At 46.6% G+C, this 13,022-nt stretch overlaps 1 protein-coding gene across 3 annotated transcripts in view; it reads left to right on the top strand.

The window, feature by feature from the left end:
- The first annotated feature begins 6,607 nt into the window (after window positions 1-6,607).
- Window positions 6,608-13,022, top strand: part of STX18 (syntaxin 18) — a 65,292-nt gene continuing 58,877 nt past the window's right edge. The window contains exon 1 of one of the 3 annotated variants that reach the window (XM_053252898.1): window positions 6,608-6,704. Coding sequence is in view for 1 of the 3 variants with exons in the window: in XM_053252896.1 (XP_053108871.1) it covers window positions 12,631-12,810 (180 nt within the window). In the remaining 2 variants the exon portion in view is untranslated. The other 2 variants (XM_053252896.1, XM_053252897.1) reach the window with 2 other exon arrangements.

Below are 13,022 nucleotides of genomic sequence, written 5' to 3'. Positions count from 1 at the left end.
TGGCTCCAGCGCAGAGTATGGCGCGGGGCTCAATCTTGCTTGAGCTTAGAAAAAGCGCGTAGGAAAATTTCAGCGGCAATTGGGAAAAGAGTTATAGCCGTTGGGGAGTCAGTTTTGCGGCAGCCGGATCTGGTTGCTCGCTTCCTGGAGTTATTTCGGCCCGACGGGGTTCATCTTTCTGAAAAAGGTTGCGACCTGTATCTTCGCAACATCCAGGGGGCTATTGCTGAAAGTTTGGGCTGGCGTGGGGCAGGAAGGTCAAGTGTGGGCTAACCTTCCTTAGTGGCAGGAACAGTGCGGGCTTTTGGGTAAGTTGCTATAGTTTATCGGTGAGCACCCTTGGATATTTTAAGGTGGATTGGTCAATCGCTTCCTTGTGGCCTGTGTGGCACGGGAAGACTTCGATTGCCAAGAAACCTGCTTTGGGACTTGACCAACCTTTGGGCTGTGCAGTCCGGGGTGGGTAAAGATCCGAAGCTGTCCAGATCCCCTCTTTATAGGGGGTGGTTGGCTGTGAAGGAACTAGGCGGGATGTACCTGCCTTTTTCCTGAGCCAGGGTGTGTCGCCCTTTGGGGCTGATGGGTAGGATGAAGGAATCCTAGTCCAGGCCTAGGTGCCCGCACTGTTTTCGTTTAGGTGATTCATCACCTTTTCAGTCCGCCATGTTTGATGTTAATTTAATAAAGCGTGGCTCATTTCTCCCACTACAAATGTCTCTGTATCTTCTTGGGCCTGGGTCTGGTTACAAGATCTGGTCGCCTTTAGATAGCAAGTAAATGTCCCCTGCTAACTGAGAAAAGAGGCAACTTTTTAAAGTGGTGGTTCTCTTTATTTAGCAGGGAGAGCAACTGGCCCTATCCATCCCCAGCACAGAATCTCTGCAGTGGCTGTTGTTGGTGTATGTCTTATGTTTCTTTTTTAGACTGTGAGCCCTTTGGGGACAGGGAGCCATTATTTATATTTATGTAAACCACTTTGGGAACTTTTGTTGAAAAGTGATATATCAATATTTGTCATATTCATAAATACATTTTTATACCAAAAGCCTTTTTATTCTGTGGCATCGTGTTCTACATTGTGGGTTGTATTGTTCAATTGCTGCATTTATTGACTATTTCCCATATTTTCTATTGTTTTTGTGTGTCTTTTTAATATTTGTAAGCCACTATTGGGGTGTAAATACTTGAAATCAAGCACTGAGTCAAGGAACAAGGCTTCATTGTTAATGTCAGTGCTGTCTGTTTCAGTCTGGGCTAGGGCAACTAAGCCTGGGCTTGGCTGCCCATGGGAACTGCTAGGAGCTGGCAGGCTCCTGGTGGTGCCTCGGCTGCAAACTCACCTAGGGAGCCCACCTCTTAAAACCGGTTAAGGGAGCGAGCACACTCCCTTAACCCTGTTTACCAGACCATGTGCCAACGCTGATACACTGATGGGCAGCCACCCATCCCTGGGGTGATCCCCACAATGCACTGCACACTGGCACAGTGCTCTGTGGGATTTTCAGGGGGCGGGATGACACTTCCCACATCTGGATGTGCAATCTGTACGCCCAGCACCAACAGGATGATCGTCTATAGGGGAAGTAAGCTTTCCAAAGCTTCCTCCCTGCTCACCCAGCTGCCCTCGTGCTTGATCATGAGAAAAACCCATGGTCTACGTAGCCCAGAAAAGCAAGTGGCATAGAACTCTGGTCTCATGGACCAGCCCCCTTGATAAGGTTCATAAAGGAGCACAATAAGCAAGGCCCGCTGATATGAGTGAGAGGTCTTGTGCGGCTCCCATTCTTTTCAATGGGACTTTTGCAGGAAACCCAGTGGATTGGGTCCCAAATGTTTACTTTTGAGGTAATCAAAGGTAGCCTTCTCTTTCTTTTCAGGCAGTGTTTTGCACAGGGCTTGCCAATTTCCCGCCCAATGTAAAGATGATTTCCATAAAGTTGTGGCATTTATTTTGAACGCAGGCCAGTTAACGTCTCTGATATTGCTTAGTCAATCAGCCCAACCATTTTCAAATGTGATGACTTCCTTTGTTGATGTGCCTTGATTGCAAGGGAGCGGTAGGAGCAAACTGCCTCTAAAATGTTTCACCATTTGCATTACACACACACACACACACACACACACACACACACACACACACACACACACACTTCTTCTTTTCATGGAAGAAAAGTATTAAACAAATAAAATATACTGGATGTAGTTACAGACCTCAGCCAAATTATGCTTGTTCTAGTAAGGGGCTACAAAAAGAGAGTTGCTTCAGCTGGTCTGACTCATGACTTCTGAACATCTGGGGTTGTCACTACAGTATTGTAGCACAGATCTCTGGGGATACATGATTATACATTTACCTGCAGTGCCTTTGGAAAAGAATGTAGTTCTTTGTGTGTGTGTGTTTGTTGTAGAAATATAGTCCAAACTGAAAATCTTAAATTTCAAGGTTAGACTTTTTTTTAGCCATTATAAAGAAAGCTATAGCATGAAGTCCTGAAACCTATCTCCTTAAAACTAAGCTTTAAACTTTCAAAACAAGGTGCCTGTGGAATGCAAATCACCCCTGAGTAAATGCAGTTACTGTACACAGGAAGCTAAGATCAAGTTCAAATGTATCTCGGCACCAGTTCCTAGAAGCACTTTTTAAAGCGGCTGCAGTCTTGAAAGCTATCTATTTATCTCTATGGGAGTGGGGGGAGCTGAAAGTATTATGTACCTAATAAGGCAGACCATTTCAGTAGTCTCCTCTGTGGACTGATTTTTTAAAAACCTTTTCTTCTTCCAGACTTGCTACTCAGTGCATTTCTGGTTGATGAGATAAGCTAGACAGGATTTTAGCACTATATTGCCTGCCACTAAAATCTAAAACTGATGCAGCTGCTGTAGTATCTGAATTCAAACTTATAACATTGCATGGGATTATTTTCAGTAAATGAATGTAAAATGCACTATGCCCACATACCGAATATCTGCTTGATACATCTTTCATTCCAAAATCCTGAAAGGGTGGCTCCTGACATTTTTTTAAAAAGCAATGGGTGTGCATGTCTTACAGTCAGCCTAAGGAGATGTTAATTTCACTCAAGAGAGGAGCTTCTGATAAACTCCGAAAGCCAGATAGGAAAGCACACATCGTTCCTGGGAAATAAACTCTGATGTAACTCTTAATATCAAGACATTTATTGTGTTTGTATCTGTTTTATTGTTGTGAGCCGCCCCTAGCAGTAGTGCACTGGAGGGGCGGGGTATATTTTAAATAAATCTACAAAACTAATAAGTTTGGTTGTGCATTAAAAAAATAACACATATTGTGTCTTGAACTTCTAAAGATAAGAGGCTATTTTATCAGATGCATGACATGAAAAGTGATCATATTGGTCACATGGATCCAGTGGTAATGGAAAACTGTTTTCCAAGGTGAGTCCAAAAGAGGAATGAATGAACACAACCTGAAGGCAGATATATTCAAGATTCCAAAACAGACAGATTAGACTTTAAGGAGCTACAGAACTCTTTGTAGTACTTGATACTAGATGACAACCCTTTAGGAATCTGTTGCTTTAGATCTGATTTTTGCATGTTTTTTAGGATGGACACTACATTTCTGCAAGTGCATCCCTGTTGGTTCTTTTGGACCTCTTAGTGGCTTTTGATTCCATCAACCATGTAATCCTGAGCTTCCTGGAGTTTTTGAGATATCATTTTATGGTGATTCCAATCAGTCCTGAAGGGTAGGTCTCAAATGGTGTTACAGTGGGGGACTATGGTTCATCCTTGCAGCCTTTGGCTTATGGAGTTCTGCAGAGAATCTTGTCCCCCATGCTGTTTCAACATCTATATGAAATTGTTGAGAGAGATCATCCAGAGATTTGGTGTCTAGTGTCACTAATATGTCAACGATACCCAGCTTGAACTTTCTTGTCCATCTTATTCCAGGGAAGCTATGAGGGCTCTGAATAATTGTCTGAAGTCAATGAAGGACTCAATGTAGGCTAGCAAAATGAAACTTAAGCCAGACTGTTCAGTAGTACTGTTGGTTGGAGGGATTTCTAATTACATAATAGGTATTCAGCCTGTTCTGAATTACACTCCCTCTAAAGGACTACTCTTTTGCTCTTTGATAGCCAAATGGTGATTTTGTCCAAGAGCACTTTTGTACAGGTCACCTTAAATGGCACAGTGGGGAAATGCTTGACTAACAAGCGGAAGGTTGCCGGTTCGAATCCTCGCTGGTATGTTTCCCAGACTATGGGAGACACCTATATTGGGCAGCAGCGATATAGGAAGATGCTGAAAGGCACTTTTTAAAGAGGTGGCTCTCATACTTAGCAGATAAATAGCAACTGTCCCAATTCAACCCAACATAGCATCTCTCCCAGTGACTGTTACAAATACTCCCTTATTTTAGATTGAGAGCCCCTTTGAAACAGAGAACTTTTTTCTCATCCCTTTTGCTATATGAATCACTTTGAACCTTTGTTGCTGAAAAGTGATATATACATATTGCTAATAATAGGAAGATGCTGAAAGATATCTCATATTGTGCGGGAGGAGGCAATGGTAAACCCCTCCTGTCTTCTACCAAAAGAAAACCACAGAGCTCTGTGGGTGCCAGGAGTCAAAACAGAATTAACGGCATACTTTACTTACTTACTTTTGTACAGCTTTAGCTGTTGTACCAACTATGGACTTCCTTGTAGAAGGCTGATCTTGCCATAGTTATTCATGTTCTGGTTACTTTCAGATTAGACTATTGTTATGTGCTCTATATATTATTATTTATTCAAAATATTTATACCCCGCCCCTCCAGTGCACTATTGCTTGAGGCGGCTCACAACAATACGACAGACACAAGATACAATAAAAGTAATAAAATTAACTAAATTAAACAAGAAAAGATAAAAGGAAAAAAAGTTGTCAGATTAAAAACCACAATCTAGCCTGGAAGCAGACCGGTAGCCAATGAAGCTGACGCAGGATGGGTGTAATACTCATGAAGCGACTCACACCTACGAGCATCCTTGCGGCAGCATTCTGAACCTGCTGAAGCTGGTGCACTTATAGGGTGCTCTTGTGAGGAAAAAATCTGGAAACTTCAGTTGGTGCTAAAAGGCAGAAGCTAGACTGTTGATTCCTTAGGGAAGATGCTGTTGCTCAGTAGCAGGTTCAATCCTTGACATCTCCAGCTAGGGCTAGGAAAGATCCATTTCTGTCTGAAACTCTAGAGAACTGTTGCCAGTCAGAGTAGACAATACTGAGCTAAATGGACTAATGATCTAGAAGGACTACGACAATGATGGATATGTATATACTGCTCTTCAACAAAAGTTCCCAAAATGGTCCCCACAGTTCACAATCTTAAAAAAAGAAATACACCAGCAACAACCACTGGAGGGAGGCTGTGCTAGTCTGAACAGGGCCAGCTGCTCTCCCCCTGCAAAATATGAGAGAATTACCACTGTGAAAAGTACCTCTGCTCAGTCATAGAAATGTTATCTTATAAAACAAGAAGGGCTGTGCAGTAGTAATTAAATAGACACACATCAGGCAGTATTACCACGCTTGCTCACATGTCTATCGATGCATTTGGACTAACTTGGGAGAATTGGCTCAGAAATTGAATTGGCAAGTGTGAACAACAAATGGACTACAGTCCAGTCAGAGGCAAAATGGCATTGTAACCGAAAGAGCAACAGACTTAGATACAAGTCTTGTAACAGAACTAGATACAGGAAAACAAGAGATAAAGTTTATTTGTAAAATGCAGAGGCACAAGGTAAATTATGGTAGTTGGCAACCTTGGGACAATCATAGTTGCACAGGAAGCAAAGACAATGATGAAGTGAAGACTTTGGTTGGTGGATGTTGGAATGTGGGTGAAAAGCCTAGTGGTTGGTGGATGTTGGAATGTGGGTGAAAAGAGGGGGATAGATGGAGGAGAAAGAAATTAAGAAAAGAGCAGCTTTGATATATGTCCTCAATGTACAAGCCACAAAGGAGTGACTTCTACTGGGGAAGGTTTAGAGAATATCAGCTGCAAAGGTTTTTCCAAAGCAGCAAGCAAGGCACAGTGTTGGCTTGGCACCCAGTTCCAAAGCCTCTGGCACTTTGTGTGTCTACGGCTAGCAAAGGGAAGCACTGGGATTTCTCAGGCAGTCAGGTGCAGTGGTTAGCCAGTGACAAGCCCAATAAGGAATGGCCCAGCCTCAGTGGTTAAAGGATTTTGCTTCGAAGTTCAGGGAACTCCTAGGCAGCCAAGCACAGGGATGAGCCTGTGGTAGACCCATTCAGAAAAGAACCCAAGGAGTCAGGCGTGTAACAATGATAGGGCAAGGGGAGACAGTTGTCTGGGGGCCCCACTGCCTGGAGGGGCACCCCAGAGGCACCTCATGTGACTCCCCATTGCCCCCTGCCCAGCCCCAAGGCCCCTCAGCCACTTGCCCTCTTCGCCGTCTCTCCTGCTTGTTCTGCTGGCCCGCAATCGAAGCAGCAGGCAAGCTGCAAAGAGCTCCTTTTCTCCCGCCTCTCAGCTGATCGGCGGGTGGGCGGGGCTTCCACGGAGGCCTCCGTGTAGGCCACAGTGAAGCCTGAACTCGAGTAGGGCCCAAGCAAGCCAGGAAGGAGGAAGCAGCCAGAGTGGCTACCACTGTTCTCTGCAGCAGAAGACCCCCTGCTGCCCTGCTTCACCCAGACCAGCATTTGCCAGGTAGAGCGTGAACTCCTTTTTGTGGTTACCTTTCCCGCCCCCCCCCCATATAGGGATCTGCTTGCCATAGGGCTTGGATATGGGGGGGGGACGGGGACTGAGAAGTCTCTGAATATTTTTTTTGAAACAGCTTGGAAAATTTGCTGACTTAAAAAAAACTATCTAAAAAGTCCTATAAGTGGCTTGTTTCATGGCAGAAAATTGCAAAAACTTCTGGAACAGTATTTTATTAATTTTAATTATTCATTTATTCATTTACTAGTATTTTGAAGCCCGTTATAATAACGGGCGCTAGCCTTTTCCTCTCCCTTTTTTTTTTTTAAAAGTATTGCCGCCGCCGTTGCCGCCGAAGTCCCACCCTCCCTCCCTCCCTCCCTCCCAACTTCCGAAACCACCTTACCCCGGCCCGTGACAGTTGAGGAAAGGAAGAGCTCAATTGAAGAGGGAAAGAGGAGCTCGCAAGCAGTGCTCCTCCCTCTACAAAGCCTCTTTCCGAACTGGCGCTTGGGGCGGAAAGGACGCCTCTTGCGTCCTTTCCGCCTAAAGCGCCAGTTCGGAAAGAGGCTTTGTAGAGGGAGGAGCACTGCTTGCGAGCTCCTCTTTCCCTCTTCAATTGAGCTCTTCCTTTCCTCAACTGTCACGGGCCGGGGTAAGGTGGTTTCGGAAGTTGGGAGGGAGGGAGGGAGGGTGGGACTTCGGCGGCGGCAGCATTTTCGTCTCCCTGGGCCGGTCTGGACCCCCGCCGCCATTCCCCCTCCCGCCACCCACCACGGCCCGTGTCTCCGGCCGGGCCAGCCACCCAGGGCTCTGGCGGGCCCGCCACCCGCCGCGGCCTGCGGCTCTGGCCGGGCCCTCCGCTGCCCGGGCCCATTCCTGTCTTCCTGGGGCGGCTCTTTCTGGCCACCCAAGATGTTTGGTGGCTCCTGGCGCTCGGTCCTTTGCCGCCGCTAATGGCCGAGGCGGCGGCTCTGCCGCCGCCTCAGCCAGTCTCTCCCTCCTCCGCAGTCCCGGCTTCTTCGGGGCAGCCGTTTGTGGCCGCCCAACATGGCCGCCGGGTGCTGGCGGTCGTGTCTCTCTTGGACTGTTCTGAGCATGCTCAGAACAGTTGAGGCACGAACGCACGCTTGGTGTCCGTCCACGGACGGACACCAAGCGTTTTATTAGAGAGGATAAATGCACTTATGTTCAAGTTGTTTTGCAACCCAGAAGGTCTGAGTGAGAACTGTGAAGCATGTGTGGTGCTTTTATTTTATTTTTCTTGTGTGTGAACTGCTCCCCAATAACTTGCAGGGACTTCAGGGTAAATCTGGCCAACATGTGAATGCAGCACCTCCATTCCAGAGGAGAGGTGTCTTAAAGGGCTTTAAAAGCCTCCTGTGAAAAACCTCCTGCAATCAAACTTGACTGAATTTGTTCAGAATTCTGAGAAAACAAACATAGGTTCACCTTGCATGGTTGAAAGTCTCCTTTGCTAATCTGCAGCGAGGGGCCCATTTTAATAATTCATCTTTCTAGTGTGTTCTAGGCATTAAAAGTAATACAAATGTATAGTACTCAATGTATATCACTATATATTGTGACGTGTGTGTGTGTATTCAGTGCAATGTATTTGCAGGCAGCATACTTATTTTGGAATATCAGACTTAAATCCTTGGGGGCCTGGGGTGTGCGGAGGCCCTGGACTTTGGGGGGGGGGCATTTTAAAATCTTGTCTCTGGGCCCACTCCAACCTTGCTACGCCCCTGCAAGGAGTCTTACTTCCAAGTGTGTTCAGGGAAGCCCAATGCAGCTCTTCCCATAGCAGGCCCACACAAGGACAGCAATTTCAGTTCAGCTCAGCCGTTCTGCACTCCATGGTCCAGTGTTCTAATTTAGAGATGCAGCCATCCAGTGATTCAGCTGAGGGGGAAAGGGTTTCAGCACACAGGCAGATGCTCAGCCAGTCAGGCTTCTGGGCACCATGCTCCCAAGACCAAAGGCTTCATGAAGACATCTCACCAAAGCTTCACAAAAACCACACCCATCGGGGGAGTAGGGGGGGAGAGAAAGCTTTTTATACGGTTCTACCCAGAGGTGCAACTACAGGTGAAACTCGGAAAATTAGAATATCGTGCAAAAGTCCATTAATTTCAGTAATGCAAATTAAAAGGTGAAACTGATATATGAGACAGACGCATTACATGCAAAGCGAGATAAGTCAAGCCTTAATTTGTTATAATTGTGATGATCATGGCGTACAGCTCATGAAAACCCCAAATCCACAATCTCAGAAAATTAGAATATTACATGGAACCAAGAAGACAAGGATTGAAGAACAGAACAATATCGGACCTCTGAAAAGTATAAGCATGCATATGTATTCAGTACTTGGTTTGGGCCCCTTTTGCAGCAATTACTGCCTCAATGCGGCGTGGCATGGATGCTATCAGCCTGTGGCACTGATGAGGTATTATGGAAGACCAGGATGCTTCATTAGCGGCCTTCAGCAATTCTGCATTGTTTGGTCTCATGTCTCTCATCCTTCTCTTGGCAATGCCCCATAGATTCTCTATGGGGTCAGGTCAGGCAAGTTTGCTGGCCAATCAAGCACAGTACACTGTATACTTTTCAGAGGTCTGATATTGTTCTATTCTTCAATCCTTGTCTTCTTGGTTCCATGTAATATTCTAATTTTCTGGGACTGTGGATTTGGGGTTTTCATGAGCTGTACGCCATGATCATCACAATTATAACAAATTGACTTATCTCGCTTTGCATGTAATGCGTCTGTCTCATATATCAGTTTCACCTTTTAATTTGCATTACTGAAATTAATGGACTTTTGCACGATATTCTAATTTTCCGAGTTTCACCTGTAGGTAATTTTAGCGCCTGGACCTCATGACATTTTGGCCCCCTGCCCACAAGCTAAGCATACCCTGCCCACAGAGTATTTTTAAAAACATAATGCGTAACATTAAGCAATTAATGCACAACATCTAGAATATCAAGGTTTCAAAAGAACCTTTTAAAGGTGCTGTTGCCTCCTTCATCCCTCTCCACAAGAAGAAGAGAGAGTGAGTCATGATGCCACACAGCTCCTACCTCTGCTTGGAGAGGAAATTCCTCCTCTGCCTGGTCAGTCTGGCCAGAGTGCTGCTGCTGCTGCTACTGACTGGGGGTGGGCGCCAATGGGATCACTTGTTTGGTGTGAGGCCTGACCTCATTGCCCATGCTGCCTCTTCACTTGCCGCTGCCCAGGTGTTTTTGCCAAGGACTTGCGCTGGAAGCAGCAGCGGCACAAACAGGAAGGGCAGGACTAGAGCAGAGCGTGCACAACGCTCAGTTGTGCCTGGGGCTGCACCCGGCAGCTGCACTAGCTCAGGCTCTGACAGGGACTGAGTGTCCAATGCAGGGCATGTGTGTGACTTGTGTTCCACTGCTCACCCAGCCTTGGCTGTGACTGGGAGGAGATTGGGAGTGCTGCTGGGGCTACAGCCCAGCTGCCTGGCCAAACATGCACCTTTTGGGAGCCACAGGTTGTTTGTCACCAGGTTGTGCCAGGGAGATTCGTCCCACCATGCAGGTAAAGATGAATGGAAGGAATGGGATAGGCAAAAGGCTCTTGTTCCATGGCACTAGCACATCCCATCAGTAGGACATCTGTGGGATCTATAGAACATTATTTTGAAGGAAACTGTTTTGCCAGGTATGTCAGTTGTTCCCATCAGTTTTGCCAGATGGATGTTCCTTGCAGTACCACTGGGTGGAAACTATGGCTGCCTGTCACATTACATGTGCTAATGAATTCAGCAAGGCTAGGAAGATGTTATTCTCAATGAGTGCTGTTGTGAATGGTCACTGTACTCAGTCAGTCAGTCTCAGTCTATTGATATGGTAACAGAGCAGCAAATACTCAAAACAAGTAGCAGAAAAACAAAGCAGTTACGCATAGTATAGTTAATACTGTATCCAACAATGTCATCTATGCATAGTAAATTTGAGCCCCTTTCATTGTGCGGGGACTGTTTGTGCCAGATTTTGCTAGCGGTCTAGCAAACCTTGGCAACATTTAGAGATATCTCATCTTTCTAGTGAGAGAGTAAAAAAGAAAAATTACATAAAAGAGGTCTGAATGGCCTTGGAAGCTGATTAAAAGTGGGGAGATATAATGGTGGTGAAAATCCCTGTAAAGATCACAATACAGTAAAATGTGAGCGGTAGTTTCAGCCATGCCTGATGCTCAAGGGCAGTCTCTTTGGGCATATGGGATTTTCCTAAACTTTTCTTCTAGCACTGCGATAGGCTAATGTAACATCTTCCGATATTTGGGAATTGTGATTTGAAATAAATATCTAGCAGGATTGAGATTAAATGGTTGGCTTCCAAGAAAGACATTTCTGGGGATCAAAGTTTGTTCTGTTTGTGCATCCATTTCAGAGACACGCTGTTTAAGAGCTGCTTTAGCTTGGGCGTATCCCATTCTTAAGAAAGACTCTGGGCTGAAGCCGTATAGATTCAACTTTTGATGAACTGCTCTTTTCCAAAATGAGTCAAATTGTCTGCCAGTATTAGGGGAGCCAAGCCAGTAGGATGGTAAAGGTAGTGTGCAGTCGAGTCAGTGTCGACTCCTGGCGACCAGAGCCCTGTGGTTGTCTTTGGTAGAATACAGGAGGGATTTACCATTGCCTCCTCCCTCACAATATGAGTTTAGCCTTAACCAGTAATCAAAGACACTCAGCCAGACCCTGGATTCAACCTTGGGGATAGCTGTCGTACTTATGTTATACATTTAAGATTCACAGACTATACTGTTTGAATTTCATAGCCATCTGACTCAACTTTTACATATTTTCTTTCTCTCTCTCTCTGGAAAGCTTCCAAAGGAAGGTATGAAGGCTTGTCTCCATTATATGATATTCACAAGTGTGCTGCTTTGGTTGCAAGATCTCAGGGTTTTTACATGAAACTTTGGGCCTTATCCTTTTCAGAAACTCTGAGGGAGGGCCCGACTCAAGAAACAGGTGTTATTTTTTGCTTGCCTTCAGTGTTTTTGCTATTCACTCTGCCCCCCACCCCTTCTTCTGTCCCTTTCTGCCCCAGATTAATAACTGGGCTCCGCCCCGTCGAACTAGTCTCCACCTCCTGTTATGCTGGAATCACCCGTTAGCTCCTGGGCACACCCTCTGCGTTTCTATGGAGATCGGGCAACTCTAAATACCAGCTGCCCCTAGTCATGAAGTTCTGAATCAAGAAAAATCTGGCTGGCTTACATTGTTGGAAACTGAATGTCTCCCGCTTTGTGTAATCCAGCAAGAAGTCTTTATTTTCTCCTAGGGAAGGATAATGGCAGCGGGAGGGAGGACAAAATGGGATCCTGCTGCTGTCTGCCTCCAAGGAGCGGGGGCGGTGCAGGTCATCCGCACCGGTCTAGGCAGCCTACCTTGTACAGCTCTGCGAAGAAGGGACCCTGTTCCAGTGGGCACCAGGGGCGGGGGACATAGAACGGGCCACGTGTGTTTATGGGAGGGCGTCCTGTGATACCTACAAATCAGATTTCTGAAACAGAAGCAAATTTCTTGAGGGGGCTCTTCCCCACCTCCCTCTGAAGCCGCCCACCCCCCGTCCTGCTGGGAGCAGTTTCTTCCACATAAAAAACCCCCAAACAGGGAAACCAGGCCTTACCAAATGTTATTTCAAATAATATCTTTGCTCACAGTCGCCGATAAATTAGTCCACAAACATTTGTCTCACAATAAATTCAGTAGCCTTTGCTGGTTTTGCTACAGAAGACGACTCCGAAATTTGTCGCCGCGTCCTCCCATCTTTCAGGGCCGGTCAGGCGGATACGGAACCCTCGCACGCGGGCCTAGTTGTCAGGGGGGAAGGCTTTCTGGAAGGACGAAGGGGCGGCCACTTACAACCTGGCAGGAGAGGCGCTTCAGCCATGGCGGTGGATATCACGTTGCTTTTCAAGGCCAGCGTGAAGACGGTGAAGACCAGGAACAAGGCGCTGGGGGTCCCGCTGGGCGGCAGTGACAGCCCCCGCGGGGACGACCTCCTTCTCCTCAAGCGAGGCAGCAGCTCCCGCCCCAAGACCGACTTCTCCGCCCGAGCCCGGGAAGTGGTGAGTTGCGGAGGGTCGGAGGGATTAGGACGTGCTCCGAGTGTCCCCCGCTTCAAAATCCGCGGATGGAAACCGCTCCCACCACCCAGGCGGCCGTTTGATGGGGCTGCGAGCGACGATCCCCGTCAAAAGTCAGTGGCATTTCGTAATTAACCGGCAAACTGAAGTGGTGGTGGTGGTGGTGGCGGCGGCGGCACTCTGAGGAAGGAAAC

Source organism: Hemicordylus capensis, chromosome 5 (assembly GCF_027244095.1).
Source record: "Hemicordylus capensis ecotype Gifberg chromosome 5, rHemCap1.1.pri, whole genome shotgun sequence".
NCBI lineage: Eukaryota > Metazoa > Chordata > Lepidosauria > Squamata > Cordylidae > Hemicordylus > Hemicordylus capensis.
Note: the sequence above shows the minus strand (reverse complement) of the source record. Positions and strands in the feature narration are given on the sequence as shown.